The sequence below is a fragment of the Octodon degus genome, unplaced genomic scaffold (genome assembly GCF_000260255.1).
Source record: "Octodon degus isolate 3935 unplaced genomic scaffold, OctDeg1.0 scaffold00053, whole genome shotgun sequence".
Classification (NCBI taxonomy): domain Eukaryota; kingdom Metazoa; phylum Chordata; class Mammalia; order Rodentia; family Octodontidae; genus Octodon; species Octodon degus.
In genome coordinates, this window is record NW_004524629.1 from 12047048 (window position 1) to 12069548 (window position 22501).

General features: G+C 38.8%; 1 protein-coding gene across 1 annotated transcript in view; it reads right to left on the reverse strand.

The window, feature by feature from the left end:
* Nucleotides 1-1959: 1959 nt before the first annotated feature.
* Igsf11 (immunoglobulin superfamily member 11) overlaps nucleotides 1960-22501 on the reverse strand; it is a 160237-nt gene continuing 139695 nt past the window's right edge. Inside the window, exons 2-7 of the mRNA XM_023717652.1 lie at nucleotides 19888-20051; nucleotides 18295-18502; nucleotides 16387-16542; nucleotides 5926-6048; nucleotides 4630-4780; nucleotides 1960-2786 (exon numbers count right to left, since the gene is read on the reverse strand). Of these exons, the coding sequence (XP_023573420.1) occupies nucleotides 2342-2786; nucleotides 4630-4780; nucleotides 5926-6048; nucleotides 16387-16542; nucleotides 18295-18502; nucleotides 19888-19926 (1122 nt within the window). The 5' untranslated portion in view covers nucleotides 19927-20051 and the 3' untranslated portion in view covers nucleotides 1960-2341. The remainder of the gene's footprint in view (nucleotides 2787-4629; nucleotides 4781-5925; nucleotides 6049-16386; nucleotides 16543-18294; nucleotides 18503-19887; nucleotides 20052-22501) is intronic.

The following is a 22501-nucleotide window of genomic DNA, read 5'->3' on the forward strand; positions in this document are numbered from 1 at the left end:
AAATTATACAAGTCACACAAGGTGTTACCATTGGGAGAAATCAGGTAAAGGGCAGCTTTAATCTCTGTTATTTCTTACAGCTGCATGTAAACATTTCAAAATAAAAAAATTATAATATTTTACATTCCTTCTATCAAAGTGCGATCCAATATATATCAAGAGCTACAAGCATGTCCATAGTCTGGCGTGGCAACTTCCGCTTAGACATTATCAGTCATTTATATACTCGACACCGTAGTAGGCACTATGGTAGGGAGAGAGGTTCCATGAGTGAAAGGGCAGGCACGAACCCAGTCTTCATGAACACTCAGACTGAGAAACATAAAATCAGATCAATGTGTGAGGAGGATCATTACTCCTTCAGTCATATGTGTGCAGAACTGCATCAACTTGAACTTCTAACAGTAAGAGAAAGGTTAAGTAATTTTTCAAATACTACATGCTCATGAGTATGATTAAACACAATGAAACACTGCATGAAAATTAAAGGACACAGTAAATAAAATTCACAAAACCATCAGTATTATGATAACTAATGAAACTTCTTTTATATGAACAAACTTTTTATTGTTTAGATAATTAGAAAGAATAAAGAAATGTAAGATAAATGCTTTCTAAACAACAGCCAAAAGTATCTTTTCTGTGACATAGTATTTTCACTTTTCTTTATAAAAAGTATAGACATTCATTTATTTAAATTTTTTTACAAAGTCAAGATCAAATGGAAAAAATAAGTACTGCTAAGATAAATTCAGCTTTTTATCAACGTAAGAACGGGTGCAGTGGTTAGGTTCTGAGCGCGGCCTTGTGGAAAGAAGTGTTTGCAGCAGCTTATGTTCCCATTGAGCTGAACAACTGGGAAGACACTGGGTGGCCACTCTCTGGGAAAAATATGCTTGCAGGAGAAGGCAGCAAAAACCTGGAGGGAAAGTGAGTAAGTGCACCGGTGGGAGGGAAAGATGCTCAGACTGAACCTCAGGGTAAGTATTATAAATAGTTCAGGGACTGAAAGTGGGACGAAATCATTTATGGGTTAAAGTGTGATTAAGGCAAGATAGTCACTAACACAAGTACAGCCAGATCTCCATAACAAAGTAGAACAGGGGGCCTTTAAAGGAACCTGCAAGGCCAGTCAAGCAAGGGAATGAATCACAAAAGGAATCACTTCATAGTGTTGTCAGAGGAAGTGGACCAAATGGCAAACCTGAGCTGTCAAGCATAGGGCAGACCCTGCTAGGTGAACACTGTGGATACCCCACTTGGTTTCATCGTTTGTAGAAAAAAAAATTATTCTGAAACAAACTACCCCTTCCTGTAATAACATAGTGACGTCTGCCTTCCAAAGGCAACAGGTGCTTCCCACCCTAAGAGGCCCCTGCTAGCACAACACAAGAGCCCTGGAGGCCTGCATTCTGCATGCTGCCCTGCAAGACCAGGGTCCTCACACCTGCCAGCCTGCTTCCAGCCTTATGGTTTAGCACTTCTGTAAGCGCCCTCTCCTGGGCTCGCTAAACACAAATGCTGAACAAGGTGTTGGGTCTTTTCTTTCCTGGCCTTATGCCTCTCATGTATGTAAAAATAATAAGCTTTGCTTTGAAAATATTTCCCAGGAAATAATGAACAGAAATTGCCATGGATCTGTAACAGATCACAGAAGGCAGACAGGCAAGAATCTGTCAATATAGTAAAATTCCAAATATGAAATTCATGGTTCAGGAAGAGATGAATAAATACGAAGTTTTTCCAACAAGTTTCCTTTGTTTTCCCCCATTTCCCATGGAATTTTGTTTGTGTACAAAGTTTTCATTCTATACTAAAAGAGCCAGCCCTGCTGAGATCAATATCAAACATTTATAGCATGAAGCCCCCAAGTCAGAAGGGAAATGGGAGGGGCAGAAGATATCACAGATTTGCTCACTGTTTTTCCTAAAGATACCTATATTTTAAATAACTTTATTATTTAAATTTCTTCTGGCACTTCAGTCTCTTGAAAATTCTCAAGTTAGGCATGAATTAAAGAAGCAGCTATCTGGGCTGCAGCTTGGGTTTTAAGTGCTATTCTGCTCTTAGATCTTTCGCCTTGGCTTGGCACATCTTTGAGATGTGGCTATCTGAACAGAATCCCAGGACATCTGTGGCAGGGAAACAATTCTTCAGGAGAGAGCACTCCAGTCCATGTTACTCATCTTGGTGGCCAGGTAACAGCATTGCCTTCTTTTTGTGCTTTTACTAACAGAATGATAAGGAAAGTGTCTCTTTCCCAGCACTTGCCCACCCCACTCTCACCCTTGTACAGAGGCAGTCCAGTTATTTTTTTCTGAGTACAACATCTCATTGTGTCCTATACCAGGGATCCTGCCCGACTCTGGGCTGGCACCATGACAGGCACTGCACCGATTCGCTCCAGTGTGGCTTGGCTGATGGTGTAGGAGTGTATGTGTGGAGGCTGGGGCTTCCTGCTGACTGAGCTATTGTTCCTAGGCATGATCTGTGGTGATGAGCTTCTGTTAGCTGTCACTACCAGAGTCCTCTGTGGCCCCGGGACCAGATGGCTCCCATTGGCATAGATGGATGAGATATTGGCGTTGCCTGAGTGGAGGGAGAAAGACTGGTGCAAGTCGCTGAAGCGGTTGAATGACTCCGTGTTCCTATGGACTTTTGGCTGGTTGTTCCAGTATCGACTGTTGTAGGTATTGGAAGAGGTCAGCGTGTTGTTCTCTGAGGAGGACATTTCCGTGTGAAATGCTTTGGCAGAAGAAGAACATTTAGGGGGAAGGTCATCCTCTCTGAAAAGAAAAAAATCTGAAGAAGTCATTAGGATTTACTTGAGGTTTAGCCTACCCTTCCCCCAAGGCTCTTTTTTTTTTTCACATCGCAAAGTACCAATCCTCTCTACCATGAGGCAGAGGTAACAGCCATGAAAGGCTTTTGCTTTGGCACTCACTGCCGGTGAGACAACTGTCAGAGAGATCTCTGCTTAGCTGCTTTGACCCCAAGAGGAAGTATCACTTGCTCAAAGACAGTCTCTTCTAATGCAAATGAAATACATATATACAAACATAATTTGCATATATATATAGATATAGATATATCTTTTACCTGTAAATAGGAAGATAGTCCACAAAGAAATCCAGAATTAGCTGTCATAAAACAGTTAGAAAACCAAGCTATAGCTAGTGGACATCCTGCTTTTACTGTTTCAGAGGTCTGAGAAATCACTGTGGTATGCTGATGAGAAGTTTTCTGTTGTGATGTTACTCAGTGACAGAATCTATCCCTACATACAGCCCAAACTCTTAAAGAATTACAAGAGGCTAAAGAAGTCATTAAATTAGATGGTAACTCACTTACTTAAAATTTATTGAGTACATACTACTAGATGTTTCATAAAAATAAAAAACTAAGAAGACAAGTGGGGGTGTGAGGCGAACGTGATAGTCACTATACTATGGAAACCATTGAAGTAGGGGTAACAATGAAAGAACATTGAAATCTGAAAAGTTTGGCAAGGGACGAAAGCTAACTTATGATTGGATAAATCTTGAGTCTGGTCAAGGGATTGAGTGAAGAGTTGGAATGAAAAGGAAAGGCAAAGAAAGCCTTAAACTGAGCAAAGATCCCCAAGACGAAGAAGAATGCAGAACAGACTGGAGCACGGAGTGAGCCGGGGGTGGCAGAGAAGAGGCGGGCAGCGGGTGAGGGCCAGAAAGTTTGAAAGGCTGCACACAGCACGATGCAGAGGCTGAAATCAGTGGAGCATTTGCAAAGGCCATGAGAGACTTGAAGCCTCAACTCTCTGCAATACTCCAAGATTCATTTTTTCTTTAAAGATCATCCTGACAGTTTTTCTGGAAGCATTCCTGTTCTTATCTGAACTCTCCATGATTTGTCTGTAGTTCCAATGCCTCCAAGAGTCTGGCATTGAAGTCTGATCCCACTGGGAGGTTCACTGAGGGCAACAACTTCATCATGAACTCTGGTACTCAGAAGTAGGGCCTTGAAAAGTGATTAGGATTAGCTAAGGTCATCAGGGGAGAGCACCCATGAATTTCGGCAGCTTTATAAAAAAGAGAGAACCCAAAGAGACACATTTACTGCCTGCCTTTTTTGATGGTGTCTGTTACTTCCAGATTGCCAGGAAGAGGACCATCAACACTACCTAGACTTTGCCCCCCTTAGAATTATGAGTTAAAATAAGCCTGTTTTGTTTACAAGGTAGCCAGCCTCAGGCATTTTGTTACAACAATGAAAAATTACATCAAGCCACATAGCTGTGTAAAGGAACATGGAATGCTCTTTTTATTGTACAGTCTGATTATAAAGGCCATACATATTTTAAACTAAATTTCTGATTGTGGGAGTCACTAACCCCAAACACTCTAGAGTTATGAAGAAGCAGTGGAACTCTGCATTTGTCTCTTTCTACTCAGGCACATGTGGGGGTTTTTATGACTCCCTGAATACAGATAAACATTACTGGGAGAAAAAGCAATATAACACATCAAAGTATCATTTGGCCACTTTGATTGCCTTCGCATCACAGTTATAAGACTAGCAGAGCATCCTTGACTGCCAAAATGAACAGAAATATGCACTGGCTATGCAGAGCCAATTATCCGGCATACAAACCTTATTTCATTAGGAATTTCTTCTTCCTCCTCCTCTTTGTTTTTGCTTCTCCAGTAAAAGAATGCCCCTAAAATCAGTGCAATGCAAAAAATGACAATAACTGCACCAGTGCCAACGGCTCCAGCTATAAGTCCAATGCTCCTGGGCTGGGCTGCAAAATATATTTAAGGTAGATTTAAAGAAAGGAGAAAGAAGATTTTCATACCCATGCATCTAAATAAACATATGTAACCCTGCTTATATGTATGAAACTGCTGACCATATCACATCCGTATTAGGCAGTACTGGGGTCTCCACATCTACTGAATGAATAAACCATGAAACAGCTCTCGTAGCCTCAGGAGAGCAACAGCTGGAGCAGAGGAAGTTAGTGCCTGTCTAACCTGCCTGAGAGCCTTGAGTGAGCCTCGGCCCTCGCTATGGCTCACTGCCTCACTCCAGACACAGCATCCCTTCTACAACCAGAATTCTAATATCCCAGAATTCTCATCTAAAAAGAAAGTGTAAGCACCATTTATAACCACTCAACAATAAGTCAGATAAGGGGTATTAGGGAAATCTCTCTGAAGATCTTTCTATAGCTATAAGATCACTAAAAAGCTATTACAATGGTTAGAATACTATGAAATTAAGTCAGGTTTGAGTCTAATAATCTTGAAGAGAAAGATATTTTGTCACAAATCTATCATAATGCTGAAGCTTAAAAAATACACAGATTTATTACACTGATTAAATATTATAATAAAACATCGATTAAAAACAAAAGAAGGCCCAGCCAGATATCTCAGTGGATTAAAGCACCTGCTTAACAGATGCAGGTGCCAGGGGTTTGATCTCATCCTGCTGTACTGGCCCTGCCCCCAGGGTGCACTGAGAGGGCAATTGAGACTGGACATGGTGGTGCACGCCTGTAATCCCAGTGCTTGGGAGGCTGAAAAACAGGAAGGATCACTACAGGTCCAATCTATGTACTGAGACTCTATAGACCCTGTACTAAATCCATTTAAAAAAAAAAAAACAATTGCTACTGAAACTTTAGAAACCCTGAAAACTATTGTGCATCTGTAAACGATTACACAGAACTATTTGCTTAACAAAGATCTTATGTAGACTGGTGCAACCATCGAAGACAACAATATGCAATGTGTTAATTATTGAAACTGTCCTACTAATTAGATTTGAAACTGTCTCACTGCTATTTGTTTCTCAATAAAATTATTGGAAAAAAAAAGAATGAAAAAAAAAAGATCTTAGGGTTTCACACCTAGAATTGTCATTGTAATTCCATATACTTACGTGAAATCACCTGGAGATCCAAGAGACAGGTGCTGGTCCCGATGGCATTGGAAGCCACACACTGGTACAAACCTGAAGACAGAGCGCTGATGTTCCGGATGGTGACTGTTCCCTGGACCTGGTCTGTTGCAAAACAATCATGTGAGGGTTTGACGGACCGAATAAGAAAACCAATGCAATCGGCAGAACATTAGACTACAGAAATAAATTGGTATACTGAAGACTTACTCATTTTCTTGTTTTGGGGGGAGGAAGAAATCTTTGGTTCATCAATGTTAAAGACTAAAATCACTTTAACATTTTAAATGTGTGGAACTTAATTATTAAGGACTGCCCTTAATAAGGCCAATCTTAAAATTCAATATGCATGTTATTTCTTAAATGTTAGTGGCCCTCTATGAGGCAAAGGTAGCTAATTTGTATCCCAAAGAATTTATAATCAGTAACATGAAATTTTTAATTTTAAAGAAATGCAGTAACATAAAGGACACATTGGGTTCTATAATAATATCCACCTTAAACTTGGTAGAGAAAAAGACAGCTCTGTGCTCTATGATATAAACTGTCACTCTCTTCCAACAATTATTACGCCTGATACATTTGCTCAGATTTTCCAAGAGGCACATAGTAAAGTAAGTATGACATTTTGCATAGAAAACATCAGTAAAAGAAATGCAAAGAAAACCAAAAGAAGAGGGAGGTCTGCGGACTGTGACGCAGGTCTGACTTCTGAAGGCAAGAGAAGAAGGAAGTCTGGAGAGGGACAGTCTCATGCCACGAGACACAAAGGGAATCTGTGGGCCACGGTCGTTCATTAACGGAGCCCCCACGCCTGGCAGCAGGAGCCGTGACCCCCAAGGAGAGGGGCCTTGGCAGAGCAGAGGTGGATCTGGAGTGGAGGTGGCTGGGCCTGTCAGTCAGTTACGTTCCCCACATCAGGAGGCTGGACCAGTGGATTTTCAAGACCACACATGACCAAGAAACACTTTTATAGTTTACTTTTTAATAATTCATCAATACAAGCAGCTTGATTATTCCTATAAAATGTAAATGACTTGCAGCCATAATAAGAAGCAGAGCTAACGATTATGAATATGCATCAAGCACCAGGTAAGCTTTTATATATGTTATACCAATCTTTACAGTGACCTTGTGAAGTAGTGTTATTATTAATCCTCTTGAACAGAGAGACCAAAGCTTTAGATGAGTAATAAGATTATACAGCTGCTCATTAGAAATTGGAACTGGATAGATGGCTACCTCACCTCTTGACTCTGGTCTTACTACCTTCCTGTGGCAGGAGGGATTGTGTACGCTATCCTCTCAGTTACTCCACATAGCTGCATGTTTACTTACAAGGAGGAAAGTCTCCCAATGGCACAAATCTGGCATGTACTACAAGCATGTCTGGGGCCACACTTGGAACTGCCCAATTCTGGGTTCTTATTTTTATATGGAACTAAGAGTTAGTTATTTGGATTCTGTTTGCAGTGTTCATCTTTACCTAGATCAAAGCCAGAAGCAGAAAGGGGTCAATAAAAACAGATCTGGACAGAACATACATGCCTTTATCAGTTCCTTTGCTTAATATAAAATATGTGTTGAGTACTATCTTTTATGCTGGGTATTTTTTTTGTGTGTGTGTGTGGTACCAGGGATTGAACTCAGGACCTTGTGCTTGCCAGCCACACAGTTATTCCACTGAGCTATCTCCCCAGCCCCCTATGCTGGGCAATTTTTGAAGATTGTGATACAACGGTGAACAGGACAAACCTTAATGAGACAAGAAGGCAGCAATTATAACACAGAGGCTAAGTGCCACTCAGAGCCAGAGAATTCAGAGTGCTGAGGAGGACACAGGAAGGCCCTTTAATGAGTGCCTGGGAAATCAGCAGAACATGGGAAGGAAAAGACCACTGATTCAGACTGGCCCAAGTAGCTGAGTGAATTCACTGAAGGAGTTACCACACAACACTGCCCTGAGGGCCATCCTAAGCCTTCTAAGATAACAGAATGCACTGAATTCATGAATGACTACATCATCAAACACTCATCAAACACACATTTCAGTTAACTTCAATACACAGAGCAGGAAAGGGGGAGCTTTTATCTTTTGCTTTTTGTAATGATAGCATTTAAAAGGTTAAACCCATATTACATGGATCTCTTACATATCCAAGGCATGATGTTTCAGAATGTTGGACATTTGAATTGTATTGTACACATCAAAGTCAACATACTTAATGGTTAGCTGATTTGCCTTTGTGTAGTGATTCTTTTTCCTTAAAAAAGCAGAAAACTCTGGGGCTATCAGTGTTGGGAAGCCCCAGTGGGAGCAATGGGTTTCTCTGCTCCTGGGTTTACTCTGTATTCTGTTTGATTTCCCAGACCCTCACTAGACAACACTCATACACACTCCTCTAGCTCCCCGTATTGTCCAACCCTATCAGGAACTTCATCCACTCACTACAACTGCTTGCCTTCTTCCCTCATCCAGGTAAGGAAAAGTTTGTTTTATTATTGCATCGCCATACTCTGAAATTACCCAGCACACAGAAAAGAGCTCAGTAAAGATGATCAATCCATCAGAAGCGCTCCCTTCTTTTTACTGTCACATACACTATACTAAAAGCTTAAAAGGGGCCTCATTTAATCTTTATTACAAGAACAATAATAGTTCTATATTCATTACATTTCAAAGATTAGAAATCTCAGAGTAGCTAGGCAATTTGTTCAAGATTCTACAGTACATAGATAGAAGCAGTTTATGAAATTAGATCTGTCCAAATCCAAAGCTCAAAATTACAATATGTACACTTGGCTTTCCAACAGACATTGGAAGTGTTTTTCTATATAGTGAATCTAGGGGATATTTTGTTTCTTTTTTCTTTTTTCTTTTTTTTTTTTTTTGCGGAACTGGGGATTGAACTCAGGCCCTTGCACTTTCCAGGGAAGTGCTTATTCCATTGAGCCATCTCCCCAGCCCATTTTCTGATATTTTCTAATGAGGCAGGGTTCCAGTGTTGTTAATACTACAGACTAAGCCATCTGCCTAACACCCTCCTCGGCACACATCCTACTATCATCACAGTAGAGAACCATAATCTTTGGCCAGCTAACACTACAATTCCACATACTATTGTTTTCTTTTTCTTTTTTCCTGGAACCCTCAAATTCTAAAAATTTGATCAGCTCACAGCAAACCAGTAATTTTGCTGACATCTTCAATGAGACAATTTGGGAAATTTTAAGCTGCTGTTCTAAGCAGTATTCTGCTATTATAAAGACGTAAATGATAAATTTCTGCATTAAAATTTTATTTTTCATTTTTGTCTCCTTATTTCTGTAGATCAAGAACCATGTGCAAGTTGCTATAAGACAGTGTGATTAAATGAGGTTGACATACCATGAAGGAACTGACGCAAAATGTAATCAGTGAATGAAACAGGCACATCGATAAGAGAGAATTAACCAGAAAAAACAGGGATGTTTATGTGGACAACACAAAGCAAGATGGCAGCAACTCTTCAGCAAACACCAGTTTCGCAGCCACAGAGCACAGCTTTTCCTGACTTTGGCTGGGCTAATTCCTCAAGCTGTCACTTCACTGGGCCTACTCTGAGACAGAAGTGATTTGCTGAAATGAAGTAAAGAGAATAAATGTTCTTTTGACCTGCTTTCTTTCAAAGAACAGGGTAAGTTCAACTGTGTGGAATTACAGTTTGGAAAGCTCCAAGAACACCAAATCCCACTGCTTTAGTTCACAGCAGCATTGTACCTGGTGCAAGCTGTAAGCCTGGTTAGAATGCCCTCCAGAATTAGAAAGTGACCAATGGAAGAATATTTTTTTCCATTCCTTCTCATGAGTTCCAGAATCTCAGTCCTGGCTGCCTGCTCCATGGTGTATGAGCAAAGAGCACATGATGCAGAATCAATCAGCTGGGATTTAAGTCTGCACAGCCTCTTACAGATTACGTATGTGGTTGTGACGGTGTTACTCACTCTTCATCTATATCCTATATCTCTTGGTTGTTTTGTTTTGTTTTGTTTTTCATGTATATATTTGGTGCAGGGTCTCCCTGCACAGCTTGGACTCATATTGATCCTCCTGTTTTCAGCCTCCCTAGCACTGGGATTACAGGAGTGCAGCACCATGTCCAGACTGGGTTGCCAGCTCAGTGTGCCCCGGGGGACAGGGATGGAGCGGCATGTGGGACCAGAGATCAAACCTGGTCTTGAACCCTGGTCCCTGCACTTGCCAAAGCAGGCGCTCAGTCTGCTGAGCTATCTCATCGGCCCTTTAGCTTTCTCATTTATAATACGGAGCTGCCAAAATGCTCTGCATCCGTGGTTACTGTGAGAATCAAAGGAGATAATGCATGGCAATGAGCTTAGTGTAGCTCCTGGTAATGTTTCCATGTGAGAATTTCTCCCATTAATTTCTTTGAAAATGTATATATTTTTCTGAATGATAAGATCTGTCAAGAAATTCCAAAAAGACCTAGTATCTGCAAAGTCCCCCAAAATACTAATCTTCAGGATATGATGACAAAAGATAATTCCTAAATAACAAAATATTCCATATTTCCTTTTTAAAAATTCTTTTTGCACCTGGAATCAAACTCAGGACCTTGCATGTTTGCTGGACAAGGTACTGTACCACTGAGCTATATCCCCAGCCCTTCCATATTTTCATTATTTACCTATTTAAATAATAACAAATGACTATAATAATTGTGAATCCTCTCTAATATAAAATTCTCATAACTATTCTGTTAAAAAGAGACATAATTATAGTGAGACAGGAGGGTGGTAAGCTCAAGTCCTGCTTGGCAGCTTTCCCAGACCTTATCTCAAAAAATACTAAAGGTCTGGGGATCTAGTCCATGCTATTGCACCCTTGGATTCAATCCCTAACACTACACAAAAAGAAATAATAATAAATGTATGATTTACTATTATTTGAGCCAACATATTATGGCAAAATTATGTATTTCCAAATGCATATACTTTAAAATTAGATATGTAAAGATGATCTTGAATTGAAGCATATATCTAATGATTAAAAATTGTAAAAAAATGAACATAAAATGTCAAATTAAAACCTGCTTAAAAACTTAAAGATAATATCACATATAATTAATATTTAAACTTGATCACTGTTTAGAAGAAATGTAAAGGACAAATACAGTCCCCAGTATGTATGCTCTCCCCATACAGAAAATTTAACCCATTTTATTTTTGCGCCAATGCTGTCTGAATGAAGGTCGAGAGGGAAAGCAGGCAAGCACCTGTCCATTTCAGGAAGATACCTCCTAGATGGATGCCCCCAACACCTTCTAGATCGATGTAAAGACACATACTACCTCCTATTTGCTCAATTCATTTATTCAGTGATGAAGATACTGTGTCTGTGTGTGCCCTTCTGGTTTTGTTACTGAAATAGATACTTTCCTTTGCCAACTCATATTTAAAACTATTCATTTCTGACCTTATAACAGTGTACTCCATAGTAACACTCCTATCTTCTTTTTGTTCCTTGGCCTTCACAGCATTCATAAAGAACTGAAGTCTATGGCAAATATTAAAACATTACACACCTGCAATAAATTATCCCTGTTACTACTGGATTAAGCAATATTCAGATACTACATGGAATCATGCATCTTGCCTCCAGAACTTTTTTTTGTCCTAACATCTCATCACACCTCATACACTGGCGATACTTACTTAAATCCCTCTGTAATTCTAACTTTCTCTATAACTTCTCTATCACTGTCAAGAGGGACTTAATTCTGGCCCTCTCACTTCTTCATAGCGCCATTACCTAAACCTCTCAGCTATGAGATAGCTGACAATTTTCAACTGTGTTTCTGATACTAGCACCAAGACCTACATCTGGCGATCTTGATTTCTCTATGTCTGTGAACACTCCAAGATAACACCCAAACTCCTTGCTTGTTACTCAAGCCTTTCACCAGCATTTTGAACTTGACCTTGCTTATGCCCCTGTCTGGCCAAACCTAGATACTTTCATATCAGCTCCATGGATCTTCTCATTTTAAAATGCCAAACTTTTATACTTACAAAAATTTACATGCATGGGTCTCTTCATTTATAGTACATTTTTAAAAAAACTTTTGTTTATTTAATTGGTACAGGGTCTCACTACACAGCTTGGATTTGTAGTGATTCTCCAAGTCTCAGCCTCTCCAGCACTGGCATTGTAGGTGCATGCCACCATTCCTGGTTTGGGGGCAAGTCACACCCAGGGTGCTGGGGCCTGCACAGTATATGATACTGGGGATCAAACCCAGGTCCTTGTGCTTGCTAGGCAGGTGCTTAGACCACTGAGCTATCTTCCAAGCCTATAATACTTCTGGTATGTGGCCAAAAAATTGATCATTTGAGATCCTTTTTGTCTCAGGAATCTACCTATAAAGTTCTTCCTAAACTCTCCAAAGAGAATATTTCTGTCAATTTTATAACACTGTACACATATTTATGGCATTGAACATGTTGTATTATTATCTCTGTATATGTCTTCTCCATTAGATGATCAGTTCTATACTGAAAATGTATCTCTTCATAACATTGACTTCCCCACCTTCTCCAACACTTTCCCCTGAAATAGCTGCACAGGATAAGCAATGTGTGCCCTTCCTTATGTGTGTGGATACACATGTATTTTTAATGAATGAACGAATGTAGAAACAAAAAGTATTGTTGGTTATGATCATTGTTGACATTTAATTTTTTAAAGGGGGGATACAGAACAGGGCGTGGGACTTGCTTCTTTACATCAGAGGGCAAAAAGAAAGAGGAAAGACTTGTTGGTCAGAAAAACATGTTGATGAAGCAGAAAAAGGTACACATTTATTTAACAACTTAAGTGACAAAATGTTTCTACCCTCATGAGAAAATCATGGAAACACATTTACTGTGATTAGAATTAGAACTTCCACTTCAAAAGTAAGAGCCAAGATTCCTAAGGCTTCATGGCAAAAGCATGCAAATTCTTTCTACCAGTAAACTGGACAAAGCTAGTGTCTCAGTTACTTTTCTCTTGCTGCTGGGACAAAAATACCTAACACCCAGAATTAAGGAAGGAAAGGTTTATTTAGCTCACAGTTGGTGGAGATTCCAGTCCATACTCTGCTGACTCCAAGGCACAGTGGCACATGGCAGAGGGCAGCAGCTCGTGGCAGTGGAAAACAGCAAAGAGGGAGGAGCAATGGCTGTGGCAGCTAGCAAGCCTCTCTCGCTTCCTCATATTGTCTTCAGGCTATCCACCCCAGGGTGGGTGTAGCACCCATACCCATAATCCCAGCACTGGATCTTGAATTAATCACAAACTATAGAAGCCCACCCCAATGACTACATGACACTTTAGGGAGGCAACTAACACAAACCATAACACCGAGTGTCCTCTCTGAGCCTCAGTCTTCTCTGTAAGCTGACAGTGCTGGGGTCCAGGACTGCTAAGATAGTCTGCTGCCCAAGCTACACTCTTCAAGTGACACTGTGCCCAGTGTCCAGAGTTGGCAGGGTGGATTCTTTCCCTCCACCACATTAAATTACAGAATAATAAGGACAATGGGTTTCTTAGGAACAATAAAGAAAAATGTACAAGTGAGACATAGAAACTGCTAACCATTAATAACAAAATAAGCATAATGTTCGACCTTATGTTTGCCAAGACAAAAGAATATCGGAGGTTAATTGCTGTTATACACATTAAGTTTAAAGACTCATGCTAAGGTTCCCTACACTTCATGAGTGTGAATGCTCTTCTTCATTCTTAAGCCAAAAGAGGTGCTTTTCCTAATTAAATCCCCTAGATTCCCTTAAAGAGTTTAAATTTTACTGAACCACTGTGAAGAGCAACTGTGTTTAATTCAAATCCTGGCCGTCAAGGGGTAGTTTGGAGAATAAGCAGCATTAAACAAAAAACTCACCTCCGTGGCTCAATAGGTATCCTTCCTGGAGTATAAATGTATAATCCAAGTGGTTCCCACCCTGGCTGCACATGAGGAACATTTTCTAAAAATATCACACTAGAGTCTACCACAGACCAATTATAGTCAGAATGTCTAGAGGAGAGGAAGGGGACTGAACATATTTAAGAGCCTCCTAGGTGATTTCAATGTAGGTAGGGTGTAGATTGCAGTCAGAGAAATGTACTATAAATTAAATTCTCTGGAAAGAGCTATATTATTTTTAAGATGAGTTACGTTGTATTTTTAAAATTCTAGACCAAACAAAATGAAATAATTTAAAACACCTCTAACTGGGGATGAAGTGCAGATCAGTGGGAGAGCACTTGCCTAGCATGGGCAAGACCTTGGATTTGAAGCCCACCTCCAACAAACCAAACCAAACAAAACAGAACCACTTACAGAAATTACAGAACCACATCTTGAAATATATTCAGGCAACATTACAACTTCAAAGTAATTTAAATATCCAAAGCTTTAGTGCCATGTACAACAATATATTCCTATAACAGGAGTGGAGAATAAATTTTTATCATTTGAGAACTAATCCTTAATATATTCTTAGTCAAAAGAATCAGGCTAAAAAACCAAAACGTAACATTTACACAAAACCACTGAAAAGAAACACAGTATATTGATGCAGACAAAAGCCTGGAGACAATAAAGCACAATATGAATAGTATTTACCTTCTGATGTGTGGTCTTTATAAAAATGCAAAAGCACTGTTCTCTGTTACCAAGAACTAAGCCACAGGACACTGCATAACCTATGTCCTAATTAGTCTACTTTTCCCTTCTTTCTTTATTTCTGTAGGCTTCATTTCTATATTTATGGATGACTTTCAATCGCAAGGAAGTCACTATGAACTCTCAAATACATTTTCTGGGGGAAAAATCTTAAGTTATTTTGGTATTCTATATTATTTTCAAATCTAATTGATTAATATACTCACTGAGAAGTGAATTTAAGTTTAAAATCTAATTCATTGAATGTTTGTTATTGTAAGGTTGCTCAAATATAATTCTGATAATAAATCCAGAATTTGAATTATAAAATAGAAAAATTTTATTCCTGGCCTTCAAGTTCACTTTTATATTAAAATACCAAATAATATTTCAATTGCAAAGAGAATACCAAAAAAATGATATACATATACTTACCTAGAAACATCTATGAAAAGATGTTTCTAAAATACTTCTAAAGTACCTCATAATTTACATGCCATCGTTCATAAATGCTCATTTGTAATTCTAATTTTATCTACGATCCCCTAGAAATACTACAAAGTACCACTGAGGGAATTTGAGGATACTGAAGATGATATTTTAACCCCTTTATTTTACAATAAAGGTTACTTTGTTATGCAAAGAGTTACTAGAAAATCTGGAACTTGAATGTAGTTTTTGGCATTTAAGGCAGAAGCTATTTTAAGTATGTCACTTACAAAGGTGAGATTTACACATTAGTCTACAAAAAGCTATCTGGCCCACAACTGGCTTAAATGTTTCACAATGAACGAATGGTAGAGAACAATAGCCTTGCGGTAGTAATTGTTAAAATAATTCAAAGTTATCATATAAGAGAAAAGGTTTTAAAAAAAACGTAATGAGTTTGGGGCTAAATAAGTTAAAGGCAGATAGCAATGGCCATCAGTATTCTGCAAGGACTCAGAAAATTTACAGGCTCCTCCTAGGCTCTGGGGCTTAGCTTTTACCATATCTAAGTTTACCAAACAACTTAGGTCTTTTCCATAGGAGGAAGGACCTTTAATATGGCTCGAGATGGTCTAATTAAGATGGAATGGGGCTTCTACTTAATCCCAACTCTTTATACTAAATTAAGATTTGTAAATCTCCCTGAAAATACTACAAAGAACATTTTCTATATTAGAGGTAGATGCAACTCATGAGGATACTATAGCTTCTTGAAACAGAATTTTATAATAATTCCACATTTTCCCCTCACTTCATAAAATTGCCTTAATTTTTAATATTTTCCCCAAAGCCAAAGGTGATTAGCTGGTTTTCCACAATGCCAGTTGTCCGCCTCTTTACTGTCCGGTGTGAGCACTCCTGCTGGGATCTCACCCCTTTTTCTGTTGTCCTTTTCTAAGCAGATTTGAGAATGTAAATGGAATTAACTCTCTTGCAACTGTTCAGATGCTTCTCACACTAAGATAGTTGTTCTGCCAGTAGGACATGGGTTCTTAGAAATGTCAAGGTCTCAGAGTTAACTCAGAGAAGCAACCACTTAGCTATTTTACATCTTCATACCAAAACAACAGGTTTTCTGTATTTAATTGGTGCTGGATCAGCAATACTTCATAAAGGCAGCATAGAGAAGGGAAAGAAAACATTTTATCACTTTAAGTTGAAGGCATAGAATGACTTGGAAAGATTTGTGAGCATTTAAAGCTTCTTCAAACTTCATTAAAGTTGATTTGATGAGCAGCACTGTACATACCCTGAGTAGCTGTTGGAGGTAGCTTGAGGGTATTGTCTAACTTCTCCCAAAGGTAAGTTGGCCGGGGGATGCCTTCCTCTGAGCTGCAGAGCAGGATCACATCACTGCCAATGTCCTGGGATCCTTGAATTTGGCAGTGTGGGGCAGAAGGGGGAACTAGAATAGGAAAAGAAGGCATAATGTATACATTTACTCTGAGAGAAGGGATAAAGGGGCAGATCAATACTCAGCCCCCTGGGACCTCGATACAGATTTGGGACCACACAGGAGACAAATGTACAGCTAACGCCAAAGGCCAACCATGCACTAAGTGCTGGGCTTGGGAAGGTGCACAGGGCCTTCCACTTTAGTTTGCAAGAGCAAATATGTAGAACTACATATGTGCATTGTATTTTCAGGATATCATATGGTCTTGGGTTCACTCTGCTTCTTCTGAAAAAAAAAAAATCCTAAGATCCTTCATGCAACATGCTGCCTTTAAAACCACTGTTGGAAATCCGCTTAGAGACACTTTCAAGGAACAGAAGCCCCAACTTTCCAGTTGGCCTCTGGCTAAGACCACCTTAGCAAGGCTTTCATCACTTACAAGCAAAAACACTGGTGGGCACACTTTATGTTAAATTCTGTTTCAAGGCAGGGAAAGTTGGAGTAATGTTCACTGAGAATAAGGGTGATAGTAATGCACTGGACATTCCCATCCTGCAATGTGTTTTCTTATGAGACATTATAATCATTTGGATAGATAAAAACACAAAAACAAGGAAAATGAATACCAGGAAAGAACACTAGCAAGAAAGGTAAGTAAGAGGTTACATATGCTCGTAAAAAGCAAGCAACTGGGGCTAGAGTGGTAGCTCAGTGGAATAAGCACCTGTCTGGCAAGTGCAGGGTCCTGAGTTCAATCCAAGTATCACCAAAAAAAAAAAAAGCAAGCAACACAAATGTAAGCCCACAGGCTAAATTCCAATATTGAGAAATGAAGACATTAAGAGTTTAAGTCTTAGTAATGACACTTTCAAATTGCTAGTGACTTTTCAATAAAAGCATTCACCTTTCAAAAATGAATGAAAAATGCATGCAGAATCTTCAGAGGAATTGGGAAAGGGAATGAGTGGGAAAAGAGAATATAATGAATGGTAGGAAAAATAAAACTCTCAGAATCCTAACTTCTGTGATGGGGTAAATAATCTTGATTTACTCTCTTTGACATTGCCAATGTGATACTTTTCAGAAAACTCAAGATAATTCTCTAGAGACCACATTAACTATAAAATAAAGGCTTTTTTGCTTTAACAAATAAAAATAAGTTCAGACACTAGAAGAAACCAGCTACTTTTCTTTTTTTTCTTCATTTTATGTACTTGGTATAGGGTCTCACTATGCAGCTTGGACTCATAGTGAGTGATCCTCCTGTTTTCAGCCTCCCCAGTACTGGGATTACAGGTGTGCACACCATGCCCGCACTTGTTCTGGCTCAGTGTGCCTCGGGGGCTGGGCCAGTGAGGCATGCTGGAAGGGGGATCAAACCTTGGTCCCTGTGCTTGCCAAAGCAGGAGCTTAGTCAGCTGAGCTATCTCGCTGGCCCGGAGCTACCTAACTCAGGTATAGACATCATCAAAATAATTATAATTTTGGTAGTTCTCTGTACCCAATATTCAGAATACTTAAAAATCTATACAATTGTAATATATTATAACGAATAACATTACATTTCTTAGAAAAGTCTTAGAGACCATCTGATAAAGAAAGGAGCAGAAACACTAAGGAGGACAAGAAAGACAAGAGGGAAGTGAGAGAAGACAGGAAGGAACAGGAGCAGACTGTGTAGAAACAAGGGCAGAGGTGAACACGCTTAACCATAGACCCAACCGGGAATTCCAAGGTACACGGAACTGCTCTGTCACTCACCTAACACTGTGAGGCCAGTGACCCCAATGTTCTTGCCCCCTCTGTCTGGAAGGTTATTGACCAAACACTGGTAGGTGCCTGTATCTGACAGCTGTGTGTTATTAATGAAAATGGAGACATTGGTGGCTGGCATTGTGCCTGTAAAGCCTACCCTACCGTGGAACTGGGGAGCACCATCAAACATCTGTCCAGCCTGATAAAAAATGACCTGCAAAAGAAAGCAAAATAAATCAAATGTCCATGGTAACCCTCCTGGACACATAACAACCATTTAGTAGACAGTACTGAATGATCCTGCCTTAAATGTGGGAAAGGCTTGCTTCCAGTTTATGACTCGTGATTATCAGTATCTTGTTATCACACATGTCTATAGGTATCTCAGGGCTTTAAATTCTTACATAGCAAATTAGAATAACAAGTTCCCCTTATCTAACTCATCAAAATGTAGGAAGTGTGTACTGACACTTTACATGAATCCATAAATATTTTACCAATTAAAAAAATACAAAATTAAAAGTTAAAAAAATATTAGTATTTCCACTGTCATGATTACTAGGCCATAAAATGGTACATTATAGTTATAGACTGAATATACATGTGCCATAAAAAGCAGATTTTCAAGCCCATGGTTATTATTCTTTTGTTATTGTTGATTCAGGGTCTCGTTACACAGCTCAGACTTGTAGTGATCCTCCTGTCTCAGCCTTCCCAGTGCTGGGATTATAGGCCTATGCCACCATGCCATTTTGGTAGGCAGCATGGTGTGGGACTGGGAAGGCATTTGGTATTGGGGATCGAACCTGGGTCCTTGCCAAGCATGTGCTTAGACCACTGATCTAGCTCCCTGGCCCATGATGGCTATTCTTATGTCAATGTCTAGTATCAAAGTGACCAGAATGGCATGTAACAAAAAGTCCTTTGAAGTGTGAATATTCTTGAATCTTCTGTAATTGACTCAGTTTACTGGAGATTAGCTTCCATTTTCACGTACATTCTTTTGTGTGGCCCCTTCTAATGTACATGACACTCCAAGTTGCCTAGCATGCCTACTTCTGTTTAAATACTTATGAAATTAACTCAGAACACCATACGTTACTATCTAACATTAATTCTGGTTGCTACTAGTTTTTAAAAATACACACTCATGACCTGTTGAGTGATAAAATAGACCTTGCCTTTTCTGTATTGGTATTTTCCTGACAGCAATGTCTTTTTTTTAATTCTAGTTTTCTGCATAAAACTCTCAGAAGACTCACCTTAGCTTGTCATAATTACAATGCTAAAGATAGCAGTAATAAAAGTCTTTTCTTTTCTTTTTTTTTTTTTTTCAAGGAACTAGGGATTGAATTCAGACTCTTGCGCTTGCCAGGGAAGTGCTTACTCTACCGAGCCATCTCCCTAGCCCCCAATAAGTCTTTCTAAGAAAAGGACAGCCTTTCCTGATAACTGACAATAACACAGGACTTAAAACAGGACAGACAGATAATACTAAAAATGTCACCTTATCCTTGAAATCAAAATGTACTCAGGATACTTTCCTACCCACCTCTTAAAAAAAGAATTATTTCAGAGGCAGCATAAGACACAAAGTACCTGTTCAGGTTGGTGAGCATTGGAAAGAGGAATGACCATCCAAACAACATTGAGGTTAAGGAGGGCAGCGCTGGTAGAAAAAGTGCAGGGCAGGACTGCTGTTTGGCCCCGGGCCACCTGGATGCTCCCAGGGCTCTCTGAAATTTCCAAGGACACTGCAACACCTATGGAAGAAGGAACATGGAGGTTATGTGCTCACCTCTTCCTAAGAGTCTAAAACCTCTCAGAGAGGACTGCATGTTTTACATGATCATATCACTCTTGTAATGGGAACAACTGACTTGACGCTTTACTAAACCATGGTTGACTGTCACTGGCTCAAATAATAAAAGCGGCCCATCCCTTCATCTCTTGGAAACCTTAATTAGAAATATTTGAGCCAGATGTGGTGGCACATGAGTGAGATCCCAACTATTCCAGAGAATAAGTCAAGAGAATCACAAGTACCAGGCAGCCTAGGAAGATAAACATAAACTTGTCTCAAAAAATTTTTTTAAATGGACTGGGGATATATCTCAGATGTAAATTGTTTGATTAGCAGGCACAGGACCCCAGAATCAACCCCAAGTACTTCAGGAAAAATAAAGTAAAACAAAATGAGAGCCGTTTATTCTCTAAGACTCTATGCAACATCTGGCTAGATTCAAAAACAAAAACAACATGAGAGAATGTTACCAGCAAGGTTTGCACACCAGTTATAAATGCTGATGAAAGATGAAAATAAACTGAATTTTTAAAGTATCATTATAATAGCCATCCATAAATTAAATGCTTATACACAAATCTAACAAAATGTGTAGTGTCTATGTGCCAAAAACTATATATAAAACACTGAAGAAGGAAATCAATAAAACTAAATAAACAATGTCATAAATTAAAGAATCTGATGCTGTGAAAAGCCTAATTTTCCCCTTGACTGACAGATTTAGAATAACTTCAATCAAGATCTCAATAGACTTTTTGCACATATTGAAAATAATTCTAAAATATATAGAAAGAAAGGTAAAGAACTTGATCAACTAAAATCATACTGAAAAGAAGAACAAGAATGGTGAATTCACCATATATGATCTTTTTTCATTAATTTTATTGAGAAAAAATTGCAATGTGACAGCTTCAAAACAGGTTGGTAGGAGAGTTGCAACAATTAATACATTGCATATTGTTGTCTTTGTAGTAGTCATTCATAGCACAAGATGCAGACATGATATCCTGTCCAAACACTACTAGTACAGATCTTTCTTCTTATTGAATTAAGAGAAAATAGCTATATATCTATCCTAACTATTTTGTATATAAAGATACAAAATTGTCCTTCATTTATATCACCTTTTTCTGTTCAGTTTTGTCAGAGATGGGTATTCCATTAACATCCAAATATTCTAGGTGCATGAATTCGGCAAAATATTTCAATATAGTCCAGTACTCCACAATAGTAGTGGGCTATCCACAGAATTGGCAATGTCCAAATCTGATGACTTGAGCCTTCCACAGCTCAGCATATTAACATGGCTTCACTTTTCATACCTCATTTCTACACTTTTCTGCTGGATGGTTAAGACCAAGATAAAGCAAGACCTATATAACAAAAAATGTAACTTTTCTATCTGACACAGTCAGTCAAGACTTCTCAGGACTTATCCCAAAACCCTGCACCGCACTTTGTAGATCCTTTGTCAGCATCAGCCATGTGGACGAGTCATGGCCATTGCTTGGCCAATCTGTTCTCTGTGAAAGCCTGAGAGAATGTTTTCTCTCTATGCGACTCTCCTTAGGCACACCCTACAACGTTGATCACTTTCCTCTGTGGCCCCATAATCTCCTTGATCAGAAAATTTGGGTCACAACTGAGTTACATGATGTTACAGTACAGGTTCTCCTATGTCCTGAGTCCTCACTGACCTTGAAAGGCTATAATCTTAAAACATGTTGTCTAGCCATAGTAATCAAAACAATATGGCAGTAGCATGAAAGAAGACATACAAAGAAAAACCACAAGATTAAGACCAGTGAAACTTGGGTTGATGGTCAATTGCTTTTCCACAAAGGTTACAAGACAACTAAATGGGAGAAAAGACAGATTTTTTTACAAGAGGTGCTACAACAATTTGATAATATTATGTAAAAAGATAAAAAAAATTTGGACCCAAATCTGCAATAACACTCAAGAGTCAACTCGGAATGTTCATAGACCTAAATAAAAGAACTAAAACTCTAAAAGTCTACAAATAAATACAGAAGAAAATCTTAGTTACTATGAATTAGGCAGAGATCTTTTGATACGTGAACATCATAAATTAATAAATTTTATCTTAAAATTAAAAATTTTTATTTTTATACATTTTAATGAGAAAAAAATAAAATAGCAATGAAATAGTTTCAAAACACATGAGTAAGACAGTTACAACAATTAATACATTGCATATTGTTGTCTTCATCGTAGTTATTCAGAAGACAAGATGCAGACATGATATCTTGTCTAAACAATATTAGTACAAACTTTTCTTCTCATTTCATAGGGAAAAAATATATATGAATATATAAGATAGTTAGGATAGATACACACCTACTTTCTCTTTTTTTCAATTTTGTGCTTCAAAAGATCTTTTAAAAA